General features: G+C 47.7%; 7 protein-coding genes across 7 annotated transcripts; 5 read left to right on the forward strand and 2 right to left on the reverse strand.

The window, feature by feature from the left end:
• Nucleotides 1-5,350: 5,350 nt before the first annotated feature.
• On the forward strand, nucleotides 5,351-6,699 carry HOO65_030619 (endonuclease/exonuclease/phosphatase family protein; the record flags this gene model as incomplete). The annotated part of the gene is made up of 2 exons (XM_071002211.1): nucleotides 5,351-5,548; nucleotides 5,614-6,699. 2 exons carry the CDS (start codon nucleotides 5,351-5,353, stop codon nucleotides 6,697-6,699), a joined length of 1,284 nt encoding a protein of 427 aa, XP_070860298.1.
• A 1,162-nt stretch (nucleotides 6,700-7,861) lies between these two features.
• On the forward strand, nucleotides 7,862-9,144 carry HOO65_030620 (uncharacterized protein; the record flags this gene model as incomplete). Its single annotated transcript, XM_071002232.1, has 3 exons — nucleotides 7,862-8,136; nucleotides 8,321-8,427; nucleotides 8,645-9,144. 3 exons carry the CDS (start codon nucleotides 7,862-7,864, stop codon nucleotides 9,142-9,144), a joined length of 882 nt encoding a protein of 293 aa, XP_070860299.1.
• A 266-nt stretch (nucleotides 9,145-9,410) lies between these two features.
• On the reverse strand, nucleotides 9,411-10,017 carry HOO65_030621 (putative mitochondrial outer membrane protein; the record flags this gene model as incomplete). The annotated part of the gene is made up of 2 exons (XM_071002408.1): nucleotides 9,411-9,577; nucleotides 9,639-10,017. The coding sequence occupies 2 exons, from the start codon at nucleotides 10,015-10,017 to the stop codon at nucleotides 9,411-9,413; spliced, it is 546 nt and encodes a 181-aa protein (XP_070860300.1).
• A 415-nt stretch (nucleotides 10,018-10,432) lies between these two features.
• HOO65_030622 (Heat shock protein DnaJ) lies at nucleotides 10,433-10,937 on the forward strand (the record flags this gene model as incomplete). The annotated part of the gene is made up of 3 exons (XM_071002422.1): nucleotides 10,433-10,483; nucleotides 10,596-10,723; nucleotides 10,799-10,937. 3 exons carry the CDS (start codon nucleotides 10,433-10,435, stop codon nucleotides 10,935-10,937), a joined length of 318 nt encoding a protein of 105 aa, XP_070860301.1.
• Nucleotides 10,938-11,534: 597 nt separating this feature from the next.
• HOO65_030623 (ATP-dependent DNA helicase 2 subunit 2) lies at nucleotides 11,535-14,111 on the forward strand (the record flags this gene model as incomplete). Its single annotated transcript, XM_071001907.1, has 6 exons — nucleotides 11,535-12,022; nucleotides 12,102-12,162; nucleotides 12,224-12,751; nucleotides 12,850-13,235; nucleotides 13,342-14,020; nucleotides 14,088-14,111. The coding sequence occupies 6 exons, from the start codon at nucleotides 11,535-11,537 to the stop codon at nucleotides 14,109-14,111; spliced, it is 2,166 nt and encodes a 721-aa protein (XP_070860302.1).
• A 668-nt stretch (nucleotides 14,112-14,779) lies between these two features.
• On the forward strand, nucleotides 14,780-15,702 carry HOO65_030624 (50S ribosomal protein L24e; the record flags this gene model as incomplete). Its single annotated transcript, XM_071002327.1, has 3 exons — nucleotides 14,780-14,784; nucleotides 14,873-14,984; nucleotides 15,175-15,702. The coding sequence occupies 3 exons, from the start codon at nucleotides 14,780-14,782 to the stop codon at nucleotides 15,700-15,702; spliced, it is 645 nt and encodes a 214-aa protein (XP_070860303.1).
• Nucleotides 15,703-16,108: 406 nt separating this feature from the next.
• On the reverse strand, nucleotides 16,109-16,678 carry HOO65_030625 (uncharacterized protein; the record flags this gene model as incomplete). The annotated part of the gene is made up of 2 exons (XM_071002413.1): nucleotides 16,109-16,450; nucleotides 16,595-16,678. The coding sequence occupies 2 exons, from the start codon at nucleotides 16,676-16,678 to the stop codon at nucleotides 16,109-16,111; spliced, it is 426 nt and encodes a 141-aa protein (XP_070860304.1).
• Nucleotides 16,679-20,185: the final 3,507 nt, after the last annotated feature.

Below are 20,185 nucleotides of genomic sequence, written 5' to 3' on the forward strand. Positions count from 1 at the left end.
ATTTCGCCCAGCTAGAGGCGTGGGGGGCAGCGGTTGTACCATGGAGCTCATGCATTGCACATAGCTTTCTCGAGCATTGCACTGCTCTACATCGTGCACAGCCTTTCCGGATTGCTTGCACTATCCTGTTCACTCGTCAATCGAACACAGTGATAGCCTGATTGCGGTGGTAGAGGCTGATACCACTTTAACAGTGAATGTCCCGTGATTTTCTAGAGCTTCGGCGATGGTGATTGTCAAAACCTATCTAATGCTAGTGCATACTTTCCTTTAAGGGTGGCAATTGTTCATACAACAGCGTCTTCTGGCACGCCGCGAATAGCTCTATCGATGATTCCCATAATGGCACGCAGTGCTCGCAAACCACGATTAATTTTTTACTTGATGGAAGCCTCTTGTATCGTCAGTTTAGGCACTTTCTTGACGTCGCGTTGCCTTCAATCCGATTAGTCCCAATGCTAGCCGTGGGGTCAGGGTCAGATTGTCATGTGACCCTGGACCCTAAAACCCACAGTGCGCTACCCACACCCCCTGTTGAGTGGCGCTCCAAGCTTGCCTCAGGCACGTGACTGTCGCGTGGCGCTTTGACAAGCACCCTTAGGCAATTGTGCACAGACCTATCCACTGTGGCTGAAAATATACAGAAGTATAAAAGCTAGAAGAGCTGGAAAACGAATTTAGAAATGGATGAGAAAATAGTCAGCGATTTATAGAGTCAATAAACAATAACAGTGTTAGGTCTGTCTATTCAACACTTTGGCCTTGGAAGAAGACCCTTGATGTCTGATGCTAACCCTAATGCTTGGACGAACTGGATCAGGGTCAGCAATGGGAGATGTTTGCCTCTCACGCAATTTACTCCAGTCACGGCTTGACTTTCTCCGTGTATCTATCCAAGCAAATGGACACTTGTCAACATGACTACATTGGCTCTCGGCTGCATACGATTGCCAAGCGCTGCAAAATCAGCCACTCCACTACTCGTCATGCGAAGCCAGTAATATGATGTGATGGGGTGGTTTTCCTCCCAGCCCCGTGTATCCCATGCGATAGCGATATACTATGATATTCCACAGCCATGAGAGCAGGTCTAGAGGCCAGGTTATGTGACCAAAAGATCTCCAGCCTAGCCCGGTATCCAGATAGTGCGGTTGCCACGTTCTAAAAGCCACACCATGTTCAACTGCAGCGCCGCTGAGAAGGCCATCCACGATACCCGAGCTTGGATCTGTTTAGCATCTACGACAGGCGCTGGAATTGAGCAGCCCTGGGTTTGTTTTTGCCAGACGCATTGCGCAAGTTTAATTGGAGAAGCGCAAGGCCAGGCCAGAATCTGCCCGTAGCTTCTAAGCGCATAATCAATCTATAATGTCTTTTGTGTTAAGTTGGAGGCATCCCATACTCATACAAGCCATGGACAGTTTTGTTTCAAAAACGAGAGAAAAATAGCCAGATCGGCCAATCTAAGCCCCGGTTGTCTCGATCTAATAGCCACTGCATTTATGTAAAATTGCACAGCCAGCGTCTTGGGGGTTTGTATAGCAGGGCTTCTGTGTCTCTGGGTGCTTCGTGCGCCTTGTGGCCGTGGCAGAAGGGGAATCAAGTATTACATTAACATAGGCATAGGCATAAGCAAGTGCCAAAGGCCTTTATTGCAGGAAAAGAACATGCGGCATGTGGGTGCAGAGGAGGCATCAGAGGGCAAATCGTGGAGTGTAAGTGGAGATAAACTTGCAAGGCCATGCCACATGTTTGGGTAGAGCCAGCTGCGCCCGCACCAGCGCGCAATACGCAAACAGCATTCTGCCTTGAGACGGAGGGCCAATCGTCGAGCCACCTCCTCGTCTTTTCACTCCTTCGTCCCCCCGTTCCTCCGTCCATATTTCGCGGTCTTAATAGAGCGCACTTGGTGCCTCACCGTCATCCGTCTTTTCACATGTGCTGACTTGGAATAGCCAAGACACCAACCACCACTGCTATACCCATGAGGCCTATACCAGCGCCCGCTGGGTTGAGTCTGTTGGATTCTCCAGTTCTAAGGGTAGCGACTGCCGTATGCCCAGGGTTTTGCTTGGCCTTCATGCATGCTCGTACTGCAGCATGTGGATTTGGGGGGTGCATTGATAACCTTGCTGCCCACAATGTGACGATTCTAGTGCATCTGATGAGTTCCTGGCTGTTAAATACCATGGGACGCACATATAGACAATTTCAACATGTGCCAGTCTGGCCAATCGGAATTTTAGCTTCTGGTGTGGAGAGGAGAGCAACGGCAGTGTTGGTGTGTTGGTGGGTAGTGTGCGCAAGGTTTTTGAAGCGCCAGCCAGCCAGCCAGACAGCCAGCCAGACAGCCAGCCACCCTGGGGACATCCAGTGCGCAAGATTGTGTTCCAAAAGCGTAGGACATGGCACGGGCAACAGAAGAGCTTGGCGTTGGAGATATCCTGTATCGGGCGGCTACGCGGCCGCAACAGCCCGCGCATAATGGGTTTTATTTGATTATATTGAACGTCGACTGGGGTTACTAAGATCAAACGACGCGGTCCGCGCATAAGTTCAGTACGTGGCAGGAAAGTGAAAACGAAAACGAAGATGAACGCACCATCTCTTTGCACTCAGCACTTGCCGTAAGGTCCGCGTCTTTTTCGTCTCTCTTGAGTCGGCAAAACCAGCAAAGGCAAGGGAGCCAGCCTATGGGAGCAGGCCTGCAGACCAAGATCACAAACACCTCGATTGAGCTGAGCTAGAATTCGGTAAGCTCGATACATACACTATATTCCGGCTCTAAAACAACGATTGCAGCCCAGGACGGAGAATAGGAGGCGGCCGAGCTGGGCCAGGACGCGGTGAACAGTTCGTTACCCCATACTTTGACAGCCCCCTTTTACGACCCATCGTGCAGTGCAATCAAGATCCTTTACGTCCAATAGGAACATTGCACAATACGCCGTATCGGCGTATTAATAATTCTATTCTAGCTGCAGCCTTGGCATAGCAGCAATTTCAAGCAATGCCCGATAGGGAATACCTGCCCTCTTCATCTGCGTCTACGAAACGTATTTTCTCCTAGCCCCAGATTGTTTTTCCCAAGTCTTGGCCGAAACCTGCGGACTCTGGTGCTCTTTCAATCCCGCTTCCGCAGCAGGGCAGGACTCTTGGGCGTCCTGAAATGTGATGAATCAATGGCATTATTGTAGGTGCATTATTGCGTTTCTATCGAGGGCAGGTAGGCCAGCAAGTAAGTGCAAGCAAGCCAGGCAACTGATACGGCTTCACGTATATCTACTCCCCGGCACAGCACACGGCCCCTGATTAATTCTAATTCACATTTGCTGGCCCTCGATCGTTTTGTCTGCAAGTTCCCTGGTTTTGGACAGAACCATGGTAGCAGGCCATCCACGACACACCACTGTTATCCGGGCGTCAGGCGATGTGCTCTAGCAAGTGTGGTATGTATGGCCTTTTCTTGGGGGAGGTGTTTCTCCTTTTTTTAGAAAAAGAAAGAAGCAAAAAGAAGGGTGCCTGACAGGATCAATAGCATTGCCGCATGCTAGATAGATCTCGCACTAAACCTAATTCCGACGCTACCGAGACGAGACGGGCCAGCCAAGGACCACCAAGCACCACCAAGCACCACCACCAAATACAACCCTAACAATATTCAGAGACTCGAGTTAGGGTCAAGCACAGTAACACTATCTTCTACGACGCCTAAGCGATGCCAAATTTGCCTTCACAATACTCAGTACAAAATAAAGGCCCGCCAGAAAGGAAAGAAAAAAATTCCCTCCAACAAGCTTCTTACCATGCTACCCTACGCCCAATGCCAGTCGCAAAAGAAGCGAATCCTAGAAGCATAGAACGATTCTGGAGGTACCCTAGGTCCAAAAGCGGAGCCAACTCCAAGGGTCTCGCAACTCGCCGTCAAGATTAATGCCCAGATTCTGTATGAGATTAGACAATTAATGGATCGATAAAAGGCCTACTACTGTTAGGGTTGGCATTCGCCCGACTATCCGATCAAGGAGGTGTTCGACTCCAAGGTATACCCTGCAGGCCTGTATGGGGAGAGGGCAGAGGGGAGAGGGTTACACAACACCGCGGCAATTTCTAAGCTTGGGCCGCAGCTTTCCCCCTTTTGCCAAATACCTGGGGATCCAAGCGCATGCTATAGCTAATGGGAGGATAATGGGTTCCCTGTCAGGAGACGGTCACTCCTTGCAATGTAATATGTTCTCAGCTTAGCCAAGCCCCTAGACGTCGTTTCAAAAGCTTTAAATAGTAGCCAAATCCATCTAATCTTCTCTTTCGCATCGGGCGATTCTGTGGCTGTCTATGCAGTGCGTTTTACATGTGCTACGCGAGTCCTGCCAAGACATCTCAAGATTGGCCTTTGGACTGAGTTTTCGAGGCGGGAGGAGCTAGTGGGATGGATTGCGGGCGTGGTAAGTTGGGCTTGAGGGCTTGAGGGGAGGAGCAAGACTCGTCCGTGAGCCGTATGTTATCGCCGTGGGCTAGTGGTCTGTATTTAACTCCTTCCGCCTTAACTCCGTGCGCTCAGTAGTTGTGTGTGGATCTAGAGTCTGGTAGGAGAGTGTGTAGTGTAGTGCGATGGCGCTCTTTCTGACCATAGGCGCTATGATAGCGTGGTGGGCAGTATCGCTCTGTATCGGATTAGAAATCCAACGTAGACGTCGCCAAGAGCGTAAGATCGGACTCTTGGCTTGATTGATGCCTTTTTCTCATGCTTGGATACGAGATGATCTATACCAAGGGAAAGTATTCTATTGACATGTCCGTGGGTTTTAAGCTTTGGTAGTTGGGGGAAAAGCACGTATCATGTTGATATAGGGGAGGCATCATAGCAGAGCCCACGACTAGGGAGGGGGCGCATAAAAGAATTGGGGGGCGCGCATGTAGGCGCCCCCCCGGGTCGCCGGCGGAGACAACTCTGACGTGGCTATATCGGTTTGCCAAGGCCGAGTGAGCATCGAAAAACTTTAAAAGGCGGCTAGTTTCCCATCTTTCAAGTATCTGTCTGACTTCCATCTCCATCATCATTCTTTCATTCTCATTTTCATTTTCATTCCCATTCTCATTCTCATTCTTTGACAGAGCACATTCATTTTCTCATCTTCATCTTTTATCATCTTTCCCCTTCTTGCATACAGATATCATTCTTTCCTGACTATTCAGTCACCTTTTCCTATCTCATCTCTAAGCCTCCCCTCTACGTTTGTACATACCTGTCTGATACTGGTTATCAGACGATACTTACCTCTTCTGGCTTTTCTTCTTCTATACATACTTCAACTTTGTATTTAACCAACTTTATACTTCAACCGCAACTATGAAGTACAACACCATCGCTGCTCTTGCTGCCATCAGCACGCCTGCCATGGTCAGCGCTGCATCGGGAACCCTGAAGGTCCTCACTATCAACGTTGGCGGTGACGGCAACGGTGTCACTGGTGACAAGACTATCAATGCTCAGACCATTGGCACCCGCATTGCTGAAAACAAATATGACGTTGTCAACATGCAGTCGGTAAGTTTCTCAGCGCCAGCCGATACTTACTTCCCAAATAACAAGCGCTAACTCAGACTCACCAGGACTTCACCCACCATGACTCTATTTACCAGACTGACGACCATGCCCACCGCACTACCGCTTCCAGCGATGGTCTCAACACTATGTCCAGCATGCCTTTCACTGACTTCCGTCGTGTCAAGTGGAACAAGTGCTCCAATGCGGAGGGTGGCGACTGCGATACGCCCAAGGGTTTTACCTTCATGCGTACCCGTCTTGCTGACGGTGTTTACATCGACATGTACAACCTTCAAACCGACGGTGGCATGCAAGCCGATGACACTGCTGCACGTGCTGACAACATCGTTCAACTGTCCGAGTACATCAAGACCTGGTCTGGCGGCAACGCTGTTATGGTCTTTGGCGACACCAACTCCCTCTTCAGCCGTGGCGGTGACAACATTCGCATCTTGAACGACGACAACGGCATGTCGGATGCTTGGTTCAACCTGGTGCGCAAGGATGATGCTTCTGCTGATGTCACTTGCGAGAACCCTTCTGGTACCCTGAAGTGCGAGTTGGGAGACAAGGTCTTCTCGCGCGGCTCTTCGGTGCTTACTCTCGATGCTAATGCTTTTGAGTATGTCGGCAAGACTTTTGCCGGAACTGGCAACATTCTGACTGACCGCGACCCCGTCCAAGTCAGTCTGACCTGGACGCAGAGCGAGACTCTGCGCCAGTCTGACATCTTTGGTACTTCCCTGGGTCAGTCTTGGTTCAACGATGCTCCTCAAATGGCTACCAAGTCAAACCGTCCCAAGGCTTCCAAGATTACCTTGTATGGCAACGAGCGTGTCGATAAGGTGTCTGTGACCCTTGATGATGAAACCTTGTTTGAGCACGGTGGTAACGGCGGTGACGCGAAGGAAATCACCCTGGCAGCTGATGAATACTGGACTACTATCGATATTTGCCAGGCCACGGGAGAGAGCAACAACCGCATCGTTTATGTCAAGGCAACCACTACCGGCGAGAAATGGGTGGAGGTCGGTAGAACCTCGACGTCCTGCCAGAAGTACAGCGCCCCCAACGGCTTCCAGATCGTTGGATTTGTTGGCCAGGTTGGCGACGAAATTGACCAGCTCGGTGTTGTCTACGGTCTCCGGTAAATCACACGCACAGCATGGCTTTGACAGATGGGTTAATTTCATACCGGGTTGCGATCGAGGATGGGCCGGTGTCTAGAACATCCTGAAGCAATTCTGGCTGTCACATGCTAAAGGACGCACCTATATATACATAACTTCAATAAACCCCACATCTATTGATTGGAATTTGGTCGGGACAGTAGCCCTCAATGTGAACATGTGAATAAGTGAATATCTACTGAAATCTCCTTTATGAGATGATGCATGCGAGGCTTTTTGGAGTAGCAACAATCGCACAATACTAATGCTCATCGAGTTCAAGTTTGTTTGCGTCTCGGTCTCCTCTCCCCCGCACTTCAAGTAGCACTAAAGATGGAACGTCACTATTATTTTTTCGTTTGTTTGTATTATTCATCGTCTACCTACGGGATTATTGTTGTCATTGTATGATTTAACGTCTACAAGATGGTACGGGTACGGTACGGGTACGGTACGGGTACGGTACAGTACGTATATACCGGAACAAGCAACTACGTAACTATTTCGCCACTTTTCTGGCAAATGACGGCAATAGCCCGATTCGATTGGATTCGTTAGAACTTTTTGAGTGGCCGAGTTGCGTTGCTAAGAGGCGAAGAATGCTGCTGTCCTGCTGTCCTGCTGTCCTGCTGTCCCGTTGCCCCTCCTACGACTCGACGACTTGTTGCGAGACTTTCTGGCTTGGCCATGTATTATTTTCGTTTTTCATTTTTTTTTTCCTAGCAAAAGTTGACCATCACCAACCAAGCCCTTTTTCTTCCCTTTCTTGTCTTTGTTGTTCTATTTCTTCCCTTTGTTGTTCTCTTTCTTCTCTTTGTTGTTCTCTGTCTTCTTTTTCTTCTTTGTTGCTCTCTCCCCCCCCCCCCCCCCCGTCTCTCTCTCTCTTGCTCTCTTGCTTTCCCTCATTCTCTCATTCTCCCTTCCTCTCATTCTTCTTTTCCCCCTTGTTCCACTGCCGACAGTTCACCATATACTGAGCATGGCTGGCAGCATGAACTCTTCGAGAAATCGGCAAACTACGATGATATCCGCTAATATCGATGCGCTAGATTCGCCCTCAGCTCAACACACCAAGCTTCGGTCGCAAACCTTGAACCAAAAAAAGCCGCCTACTTCCCAAGCTACAATACCAAGGCAACCCAAAATGGAGGAAGCAGCTGGAGACAGCGAAATGGAGGACACAAAAGTCGCACTAGGAAATGACGAAAATGCAAGCCAGTGCCCCTTGGGCCAAAATCTGTCCATACCAGCGCATCCAAGACTTGTTGAAGTCATGGCTATGGCTCTCGCCGTGCTATCAAACCTCGGCGGTTGGTGGGTAGGATATACCTTACTTCAAGAGTGGGCCAAACCACAACTCGCAGGGGTGGTCTACCATCCACAACCTGAAGAACTAGGCTGGCTTATTGGCTGGAGAGTGTAAGTGGCAATCGATCGAATGAACCATGTTGTTGATGGAGTTGAGCCCTTTTTTTTCTTTTTTTTTCTTTTTTTTTATTCTTTCTTTCCTTTTTCTTCTTTTGATCTGATCATGTTCAACATCTACTGGTCTTCTCTTGTGTTTGTTACTGGGTCATAGATTCTAACAGAAGAAAAAAAACAGCTTCTACACAGCTAGTGCATGGCTGGCAGCCTGTGATGCTGCCGACATAGCAGCTATGGGTGTTCTTGGTGCCAGTCCTACGGTAAGCGTTATTTTCCGCATCCTTTGTATGCCTAGGGCTTGTTTTTACTAAACTACCACTTTTTCCCATCTTGTTATAGATGTATTTGCTCGCGACATTTTACCACGTCCCGCCGTTTCTAGCCCTTCTAGCACTCGCAATAGAGTTTCTCGTTGTGTTTGTATCATGGGGTGTTTTTAGAGGTTGGTCAGAGACAGGGAAATGCACCAATGTTGTCCGGTCAAAACACACTGTCACGTCAGATTTTCTAGTTCAAATCGCCACTACCTCCTTTGCTGCGGCTATCTATGGTGTAATACTATTCTTCGCGTTCCAGTCCTTTGCACCTCGTCTGGTTTTGGAGTTTTTTACCGGCGGCCAGGTTGTTACTACGGCATATCCGTTCGGTTATATCACCATTCTACCTGCGGCGTTGATCTGTGGTACTGCATTGAACTGGCTGGTGTTCGTGCCTTATGTCGATATAGGGCTACGTCCAGAAGATGAGGAACTGGCTTGCTTCAATCCGTCAACAGCAACCCTGTGGGAGACGATAGTTTTCAATTTCTGGGGCTACACAACTCGCACCAAGGTTGGCCTAGGACGAATTCTAGCCGCTATGCTGTCTTCGGGCGTTGGGACGTGCATGTTGTTACAGTACGGCCTCAAAACTACCTACCAAGGCGCTGTTGCATACTCAAGTATCTGGGTGGTAGCTGCGCTTCTTGCTGGGATTGGAATGGGATATACTGGCAAACTGTGAGATGATGTGGAATGAGGCAGGCTTTTTTTTTCTTTTTTTTCTTTTTTCTTTTTTCATTTTTACGGTACTTTGAATGCGCATTTCACAATCTTGCGGCAGCTTTGGTATGTAATTTTACCATTTTGAGTTATCAAGGACTAGATGATGGAGAGGAGAAGTTGCACTGTACGCATATATGACGCGCCCTTATTCTACAAAAACATATACATGGGGAAAAAGAAAAAAGTCAGTACTCTGTGCCTATACAAGCACGTCGAAAATTCCAGCTACTGCAGGCGACGGGCAATGTCAAACCCGTAGGCAACTGTTGCGACAAAGGAACCCAAATTAAAGATGGACGAGATTCCATGAAGCTTGCCGAAGCGTTTGTTCAAGGCAGACATCTCGTCGGAGTGCGGGGCGGGGTCGTAACTGCGCTTGCCGTCTTTCTTTTCTGTTTCATGTGTTAATACCTGGTAATTCAATCGTGCATGACCAAGATAATAAAAGCTTACCCTGTGCCCAGCGGTCTGCCATGCACTGGGTCACGAGTGGCTCCATGACCAGCAGGTTAGCCGCACCGCAAGTAAGCATGGCCGCGAGGGGAGCCAAGGCGGTCCAGCGATTGCTATCATGGAAAATGCCTGCAAGACCTCCCGCGATGCCACGGAGCTTAGAGGCAGGGAAGGTCAGGGCTAAAAACAATGGAATGAAGGTCTGCGCGGAGAAATAGATGGGGAATATCTTCCGTTGCACAGCAGAGAAGTCAGGCCGTTGTAGCGTGCGGAACATGATAATGCCATTGACGAAGCTATGGAAGAAAGTGGTTCCTAGTAGTGTGCCGTAGGATATAATGTGGTACGGTGCCACGGAAAACAAAATGGAGGTTGCCATTGTTGCTGGGGAGTGTTCAGCTAAATTCCGGGATGCAGGGTGTCAATTTTTTGTAGATTTAGATTGTGGACGTTGAGATGATGAGATGATGAAAACGAAAATGGTAAACCTCGCCTTGACATTTCCAAACGTTGCATAGTACTATCAAACCTTGGTTTCATAGGAGGGAGGGGAGTGTTGTGTGGCACCATGCCATATTGATTAGTCATGCTTTATGTGGCGCGGGAGTGTGGCGCAGAGGGAAGGCAGCTGATTTTTCGATGACGATGTTCGCAAAAGCGGAAAAAAAAAAAAGAGCAGCGCCAAAACGGCCGTCACAGCCGCCCGATAAATTTGATTATTTCGCCGTCTCTAACGTTGCTGTTCCTGTGAACCCAAGATCCCAACATTCCTTGGATACCTCGACTTATTCATCATGACTAGCGTTCTTGCTATTGGAGCTGGTGCTGCCGTCGCAGCGTTCCTGGTATGTTCTTGGTTTCCCTTTTCACGCCACGCCACTTTCGCTCGTCACTTGCAGGAACATAGGCCAGTCATTTCTCATGGCAGCATAGCTAACATGATATTGTAAATTACAGGGCCGGGCGGGATTAGTTGCGTGGCGCCGTTCTCGCGGCGGTGTTGGTGCCCTAGGCAAGGCCTTTTACAAGGGCGGTTTTGAGTCGAAGATGACCAAGCGCGAAGCCTCATTGATTCTGTCGCTCAAGTATGTCCTCTGCAGCCGACAAACCGTAGGCTATTGTAACGATCCTGCAGGCTAACATATTATAACTTATCATAGCGAGCGTGGCATTAGTAAGGACAAGATTCGCAAGGCACACCGGACGATGATGCTTCTCAATCACCCCGATCGCGGCGGCAGCCCGTATTTAGCTACCAAGGTCAATGAGGCCAAGGAATTGCTAGAGAAGACATCCTGAACAATCACAAGCCAATAACTGTTCCAGGGCTGAATTGAATTGAATGTACGATGGCAACGAAGGTGTGATGTGACAATGGGCGAGGATGAATGGGGGTGCCGAGAGAACAGTCTCGTGTGTATTTATATTCCGACTTTGGCTTTTTATTTAGTTTTATTTTTTTAAGGGGGCGAGAAATCCAACGAGCGAAATCAGGGCAGCAGAGCAATATAAAGCATAGCAGGAAATTATCATGGAATTAGAACAAGGAATACAACTTGAGTACCGCTCTAATGACGAAGCAGCCCGATGACGAGGGAAACAACCTTTTGGCTACACCAGGAAAAGAAAACAGATACCACCCATCGCCCTTTGTCTAATAGGAGCCCTCTTTGTGACTAAAACACAACCAGGCTGTTTGGCTGCCTAGGGCTTTTATTTAATAATGATATGAAGCTTCAATATCCTATCTTTTTTTTTTTTTTTTTTTTTTTTTTAGATATATCGGACTTCCTTCTTTTCATTGCATCTTCGTTGCATTTCTTCTTTTAACCCCTCTTCCCTAGTCTCCTTTTATTCCTCTCCTAATCCCGTCATTATAATCAGTGTTGGTTGAAGATGGCGGAAAAAGAAGCACTAGTCTTTGTCATTGATCTTGGCCAAACTATGGCGGCTCACGAGTCCGGCCGCGATGAAAGCAACTTTGACTGGGGGATGCGGTACGTATGGGATAAGATTTCTCATATTGCGTCAATGAATCGCAAGACGCTCAATGTTGGCATCTTGGGGTTTCGGACTGAGGAGACAAACAACATCATGGAAGATGATGCATCGTATCACCACATTAAGGTCATCCAACCCTTGGGTCCTTGCATGATGAGTGATCTGCAGAAATTCAGACAGGCCATGAAGCCATCTCAGGAATTCATGGGTGATGCCATTTCAGCGCTAATTCTGGCGACATCTATGATCAATGAATTTACAAAGAAGCTCAAGTACATACGCCACATTATTCTAGTGACAGATGGCCGTGCCCCGATGGATGACAGTGACTTGCCGGCTCTTACTCAGCAAATGCGAGACTGCGGAATCAAACTAACTATTTTGTACGTGTTATCCCACACAAGTTTAGCGTTCTTGACTAATACGTTGCCTCTCTCTCTCTCTTTTTTTTCTTCTTCTCAGGGGCATTGACTTTGACGATGCAGATCAAGGGTTTAAAGAAGAGGATAAGGATGAAATCAAGGTAAGAAATAAGCCTTGAGGGTGGCGATGGTCTAGAAGGATGGGGCTCACAAATGCAATAGAAACAAAACGAAGCTTCTTTTAGGCAACTAGCGCTTCAAACGAATGGCGAGTGTGCCAATATTGACGAAGCTATCAACGAGCTCGATATCCCAGTAGTCAAGACCACGCGTCCCTACAAAGCCTATGACGGCTTTCTCAGTCTGGGCACCGAAGGGCATGCACCCACTGAATATGCGCCAAACAACTTGATGATTGGCGTAGAGCGTTATTTTAGAACAAAGATAGCAGCTCCAATGGTTGCCACAACCATAGTAGCCCGCCGTGACGGCCAAGAAAGCCTCAAGAATCCCACTGCCGAAGATGCGGACACGGGGATCCCCAGCCTTGAGGCAGTCAAGATGTCCAGAACGTACGTTATCAAGGATCCCAACGCTCCAGGCGGCAAGAGGGACGTTCCTTTCGAGAAGCTGGCAAAGGGATACGAGTACGGAAGGACTGCTGTGTATATCAGCAAATCAGACGAGAATGTCACGAATCTTGAAACCAAAAAGTCGTTCAGCATATTGGGCTTTGTCGAGAAGTCATCGGTAAGGACCGCGACGCTCCATAAGCTACTGCTTTAGACGAGATGTTCCTAGAGCATAATCTTACTATCAGCTAGGAATCTTACTAACTCTGGTTCTAGTATGATACTGTTTTAAACATGGGCGAGTCATGTGTTATTCATGCACGCTCAAGCGAACCGTCCTCCGCACTGAAGTTGGCTGCTCTAGCGACTGCTATGGAAAATTCCGGTGCATACGCAGTCGCAAGATATGTCGCCAAGGATTGGAAAGAGCCGCAGCTGTTGATCCTCATTCCAGATAGCCAAGAGCAATGTCTGTATGATGTGCCACTGCCATTCTCGGAAGACGTGAGGCGCTACCAATTTCCGCCTCTTGACAGGGTGCCGACTGTCGGTGGGGGTTCGTTGACAAAGCATCAGCTATTGCCCGAAAAGGCGCTAGACGATGCTATGAGTGACTTTGTGGATAGCATGGACCTATCCCAATGGGCCATAGACGAAGATGGGTAAGCTATTCACATCGCCAGCCCATGTGCTTGGGGTTTTGCAACAGCTGTATGGCTTTTCCATAAGCTTGTAGTCTCACCGGCTAACATTATTATTTATTTGCAGCAATCCCGCTGAATATATCACCACCGAAAACAGCTTTAACCCGCTCCTGCACAGAATTAAGATGGCGGTTCAAAATCGCGGAGTATACCCTGAGCGTCCTGTCTCCGGGATCCCTCCCAGTCTAATACAGTTCTCGCTTCCAGCCGATGAGCTTGTAGCGAGCGTCGAAAAGCAGATAAACGCCTTAGTAAAAGCCGCTGAGGTCAAGAAGGTTCCGCCCAAGGCGAAGGGTAAGCACCACAAGGAAGTCGCCAAGCCGCTCTCTAATCTCGATATTGATAGCTTGCTTGGCGTGCCAAAGAAGAGCGGCTTGTCCAACAAGAATGCGATTCCCGATTTTATCCGGCTCCTCGAGACTGCCAACGACAACTCGGACGTTGCAGATGCGGTCCAGCAAATGGGCTCCATTGTCTGTTCTCTAATTACCGACGGGTTTGGTGAAAATACCGATGATCGCATTATCGAAACCCTTGGGGTCATGCGTCGAGAGATGATTAGCCTAGAGCAACCTGCGCTCTACAACGACTTTCTCCGGGGCCTTAAAGCGCGCCTAATCTCGGGCGAGCTTGGTGGGGATCGCCGCGAGCTATGGTTCAAAGCCATCAAGATTGCCAGGCTGAGCCTCATTCGCAGCGACCAGTGCCAGAGTTCTACTGTCTCGGTACAGGAAGCAGCAGAGGTGAGTTTCCATTATAGCAACTCCTGCTTCCATTCCGTACTTAGCTCATTGCTAACACATATCGTAGTTTTATAATTCCAAGGAGATATAAACTCTTTGAAGTGATGCCCCAAGCAATAAAACAGGTTGCTCATGGAGCGCACAGAGCTAGGACTATTTGCTTTTTTGACGTCTCCCGAGATCCCCCCCCCCCCCCCCATTTTTCAGTTTGCGTTTAATATTGAGATTCACGCTTTTGTTAGCACAGGGAGATTGATAAACTGGCATTGCTCGCACCATCTAAAACGCTACAAAACACAGTCAATGCCTTAGCTTTAGTGACAGCTCTATAGTGTGTCTAGCAAGCATTGCTCTTGGTCAAAGTATCCACTGTCCATAATTTCGTTTTCCAAGTAATTTACTCATTTCATTTCAAACACACTCTTACATCATTAAGATGTTGTTGGTTGTATCATTTCGTGATGCACTTCAAATAAAAAACCTAACCACTGAGCGAGCTCTTTGAGATAAAAGTGGGCCAATAAGTCTAGCCAATCAGCTAAGGATACCCGGCCGATCTTTATGTAGCGTTAGTGCAAACGTTGTTCAAATTATCCTTATACACCTTATCAAAGATAGAAGGATTCTTGTCTTATCGATTAGATTAGAATCCGGCAAAAAAAATCTTGTCCCCATCTTCCTCCATTATTTCGGATCACCACAACTGGCATAACATTACCAACCCATTCAGTACTTAATCGTCACCAAAAATCGCCCAAGATGAGGTATGTCTACTCCTTTTTTTTTTCCATATCACCAGCTGGAATTATTGCTTCATTGAGCTCTGTTAAACCTAACATGATGCAACTATAGAATCGAAACCTGCTACTTCTGCTCTCGGCCGGCCTATCCCAGCAAAGGCATCACCTTTGTCCGCAACGATGCCAAGGTCTTTCGGTTTTGCCGCAGCAAATGTCACAAGAACGTATGTTTTTCCTCACTCAGTACCTAATAACCTTTTTGCCTGCCATCTCCAGCATATCCAAACGGGGTTTCACGCTACGCAAAGCCGATGCGATGTGATTCCAAGGCGGCCATAACATATATCCACCCCCCACAATCCAAGGCAGTCAAGTTAACAAATCCCCCCCTTTTTTTTCTCTGGTCATGAATAGTTCAAGATGAAGCGTAACCCTCGCAAGCTCAAGTGGACCAAGGCCTTCCGCAAGGCTTCTGGCAAAGAGTTGACTGTCGACAGCACATTGCAGTTTGCCGCTCGCCGCAATGTTCCTGTCCGCTACGACCGCGATCTTATGGCCAAGACCGTCAAGGCCATGGAGCGCATTTCCGAAATTCGTGCCCGCCGCGAGAGACGGCACTACAAGCAGCGCATGGCTGGAAACAAGCAGCGCGAACTTGCCCTTGCCCGCGAACTTGTCGCCAAGAACGAGCACCTGCTGCCCCGCCTGCGTGGAAGCGAAAAGCGTCGTCTCGCCGAGGCTGGTCTTACGGAAGAGGAAATCGCACAGATCGAGCCAGAGGCCCAGAAGTCCAAGGTGTGGGGTAAGGAGCTACGCCGCAAGGCTAAGCTTGTTGAGACCGCAGATGGAGATGTTGAGGAGGAGGCTATGGAGGCCGAGGGTGGCGATGGTTGGGACGATGAAGATGACAATGACGAGGAAGACGTCGACATGGACGAGTAAAGGATCCCTGCGACTAGCTGAATCCTTTTCGTCTTACTTTTTTTTGTTCTCCAAAAAAGAAGGAAACGAAGAAGTCGCGTCAGCAGGGTCGACGACATTCTTGCTAGCGCCCTTCTTACAAACGATGTCATCATCAAAAGTTAGGGGTTCTCTGCCTCTCTCCTGGGACTTGTTTCTTCTGCTTTCTCTTTCCGTTATGGCATGGCGTTTTTGGGACCTGGTTTCGGTCATTTTGATCACTATCATTCTATCAAATTATTTGCAACTCGTCGTTCAATGCTTCCAGGACAAAGCAAAACAACACACATGACAATTCAATTCATTGCTGGCTATAGATGGTTTTTTTGTAATGTAAATGGCGCAACTATCGCAGAATAAACAGTTCACTAGCAGAGCACATGGTTCGTCAATGCCCTGAGTATGCCTTGGGTGGTGCAGCGAGGTCACAGTTGACCATTTCCTCAACCTTGGCATCAATAGTAGCCATCATTTTTTGTCTGGCTGCTTCAGCCTGGCGATTAGTTTCCAATGAAGCTTCGGCGCTCCAGTTTCCAGCACCACCACGACCTGACCGCCCAGCTCCACTTGAGACTGAGGCGCGAGTCCGGGCCTGAACAGCATCTTCGAGTTGCTCGGTAAGGCTACCCGCATTATCGGATGGAGCAGCAAAGTTTCCCGCCCCGCCACGGCCACCACTCACATACTGAGATGGTTCTCTCTTCTTCGGGATACTATACGACTCATGAGTCTAAAGGAAACAAAGGAACAAGCAAGGAAGAATTCGGTTAATAACGCATTATCATCAATAGAAAGATGCATCGGAGCAATGGGCAATATTACTACAGCGCGACAGATAGTTAAGGTGGCTTGAAGTTCAGGGTCACGGACGAACCTCTAGACAATTGTTGAGGGACTCTTGACTTTGTAGGTTCCCGGCGCCTCCACGTCCGACACGTGTAATTTTTGGGGCCTCCATGGACAGCAAGCGATCGACGAGTTATGTTAGGCGGATGCTGGGTCCGACAGGGTTAAAATATCCGATAGGGTTATAACTATGAGGGGTTAACGTGACGTGGTGATTTATTGGACTTTTGAATTATGCAAAGTAGAGGACAAAAGAAATCCTGATGAACGTGAGACGAAAATAGAAGGGACAAGAAGAATAAGAGAAGTCTAGACCAACACAAGCCAATCCCCAAAAAAAAAGTACAAAAAGCAACCTGACAATGCAAACCGTTATTTTTTTTTATTTAAAATCAGGCCAAAGCCAAGGATAATGGCCCAACCTATGTTATCGTTACACACTACCTTGGTCCTATCACGGATGATAATTCCCGGCCTATCATAAGGCCGAAAGAAAGAAGGTCTGGTCCCATGAAGTTCCGGTGGGGTAATGAGAAGCTGCTGGTGAGTGGTTATTCCATCCTTCCTTTTCTTGTGCTCTAGTGTTGTTGACGTCCCGTTGGAGTTCTGTTGAAGTTCTGCTGAACCTGTGCGTGAATATTGGATGGGCTGATTTCTTCAGGGCAATTTAAATTACTTCACGCCTTAGTAGAGAGAGACAGGAGTAAGGCAAGGCCATTTGAACCTGCAAAACATCGATGAAATGTTCGGGCTTGGAATTTGCACTAAGCAGGTTGTGGGGTGGTATTGGAATGTTGATTGGAAGAGGGTGGTCATGAGAAGTTTGGTCTGAAGCCTAGAGAGGCGAAAGCGAGAGCCTAGTTACAGTGCTTCCCGTGGTCAAGTGATACGGCCAAGGGTCATTTGTGGTGTGTTCTAGCTGAAGTGGACCCCAGGTGATATTAGGTGGCCGCCCAATTCACAATCTCGCCTTCTATTTCCATGTTGGGTTAGACCTGGCCTTCAAAACTTTCTAGCACTAAGGATAATATGTTTTGTTTGCACTTTGGAAAAAAAAAATGAGGGGTTGAAAGAAGGGCTCTGACTAGTGTACGTATAACACTCCTAATTTCTAGGAGCATACACAGCAGTGAGGGGGTTTTGGAGAGTTGTGCTCTTCTTGTGTACAGGTCCAAAACGGGTTGCTTTGGAAGTTTGACGGAAGTTTGAAGCACTGACTTTGTTTGACATAACATGAAGGCGAAGCGGAATAGCAAACAAACAAATGGCAAAAAACTAGTTACAGGTGTGATGAAAATGCAAGAAGGGAAGAAGAGGGAAGGCATTATCACAAGCCTATTGGGTGTGTTTGGCTGCCTAACCTAGATGGGGCGGCCCGGCATTCACCATATTTTCTGCTGTTCTTCTATGTGTTTCTTTTTGCCCTGTGATTTGGTTTTACGTCTTTTTGACCCTGTCTACTTTTCATCTGGCTCCGCCATTCCTCCCTCATTCGGAAAGAACTAGGGGCTGCCTTTGACTCATAACGCCATTTTTCTTCCAGCCCACCACACAAGGCAGGCGCGCAAAAATACGGCCAGTACAGTGACCGTCATTGCCTTGTTTTTTTTTTATCTTTTTTTCATGTTTGTAAAAAGCCACGTAGTTGCTTATTCTCCCCATTTCTTCCCTTTCCCCTTCTATCTTTCTCAATTTTTTTTCTTCCCTTTTCCCTTTTCCCTTTTTCCTATCCTATTTCCCATTCCTTTTCTTTCCCCTTTAGCACCGTACGTTCTTTTATTGGAACGCTCGCTGGGCTACATCCCGGGAAAGGAACAACTAGCCACTAAAGTGGTTTACCCCGCTGTTGAGGCCCTTGGGCCTTACTTTTACTTTCTACGCCTTTCTGGGACCCGCTTCGTGACTCGTAAGATGAACTAGAGTCGTGATTGGATAGTTTTTTTGCAGGAAGATATCTCTTTTCTAATTGCTGCTTGCTCTGCTGGCTCTGTTGGCTCTGTTAGAACGTATCATTTTACTGTAGGAAGACGCTTCGCTGGACAGGTATTCTCTATTCCCTGTATTTTCCCCAACACAAGTTATTATTATAGGCTTGCTGTATTTCAGGTCCTTGTTTTTCTTTTCTAGATTGTGGCATGTGTGTTTGAAACCACTGTGTTGGGTGTGGATAATGCAACGTGTGGTACATGCAGGAATAAAAAAAACCACAAGTACATAGCCCGCAATTACACACGTAGGTAGACGCATAAGAGCACTACAGTATGGCAAATATCCTACCAAATGCAAATTCCTCCTTGTCTAACCCGCTGTGCCACTTCGCCTGGCTAGGCTCGCTTTTCATTCTGCTTTGTTGTTCTTCCGAACCGGAGCCCACGTACAAGTTCCCAATGTTTGACATCGCTTCTTTTGCTCAGTGCTTTACCAAAAGGAGATTTAATGTTTACCCCATGCTCTCAGTAGAACAAAAAGGGATGAGACGAGTGACAAGGGTTGCAGGTAGTAGCAGGGCCGGCACAGGGCTACAAAGCCTTGGGCTCAGGAGCGAAAAGAGCGAAAACCAGGGGAGAGCCGTTATCGCATCGCCATATCACTGGGGGCTCACTGTTTACAGCTTACTGATTAGATAAGCCATTGCACGTTCTGCTGAGGGAAGGGCATTCCAAAATTAACTAGTTACACCAACATGAGCAACATGTTGTTGACAGTCAAGATTACAGATGAACTTTGCAAACAAAAATTCCATGTTTTGAATAGCGCTATATGCTGCCTAAAACTGTTGTTCTGGGTGATTTTTATGCATGTTACTCTCAAGCAGGACTTTAACTGTCAAATGGGTTATCAAAATCCTGCCTGTTGGGGAGGGAGGGGGAGGGAGAGAGAAAGTGCATGGGTCCAGATTGAATTGCGACTTTCAATGCACATACGCCCACCCCCCTCTCATTACAGTAGACGCGATCTGGGCTAAGCCTGCCTTTAGGCCCTTGAAAGTTCCCAGCAAAATCAGCGGAAAGTCTTCATCCACGCCTTGTTTAACCCGAATGCCTGTGAGGCATTATCACCTAGAAGATAGATCATCAACAAAAGGCACAACTTTCTGTGTGCTAGGAGTTAGGGGACAGAAAATACGGGAGAAATTTAATAAGATAACATGGGGAATAGCTGATTAGCGGTATTATCATCAAGGCAGTCAAAATGTATTTCCCTGGGAAGCCTTTTGAGGAGGAAAACCTGGCGCAGGGCGACTCCGTCCGTGAAAGAGGAGAAGCGCAAAGCCAGTGAGTGTCCAGCCCGTGATCAGACGTAGCTGTATCACGGCCAGCAATAGTTAATCTGGAAAATCTCCTTCATTTTCCATTCTCTATAGAACTTAATGTAAGCGCAAGTGTCCGGCACGCCCGTTTAATATGGGATCAGGGAATGAAAAGATAATTTATACGATGTTTATATCTCGTCCCTTTCTCTCCTTTACCTCTCAAATCAGTCGTCTAAAAAAAGCACGAGATTGCTTATTACTAACGAGCCAACACGCATCATGTCCTAATACTACTAACTAAACCTACCGATTTTTCTCGTTCATGTAGTCTCACGAGGACGTATGTCATTGGTAGAACTTTGACGT

This window comes from Ceratocystis lukuohia (genome assembly GCF_044167205.1).
Source record: "Ceratocystis lukuohia strain C4212 chromosome Unknown Supercontig3_pilon, whole genome shotgun sequence".
In the NCBI taxonomy this organism is placed as follows: domain Eukaryota; kingdom Fungi; phylum Ascomycota; class Sordariomycetes; order Microascales; family Ceratocystidaceae; genus Ceratocystis; species Ceratocystis lukuohia.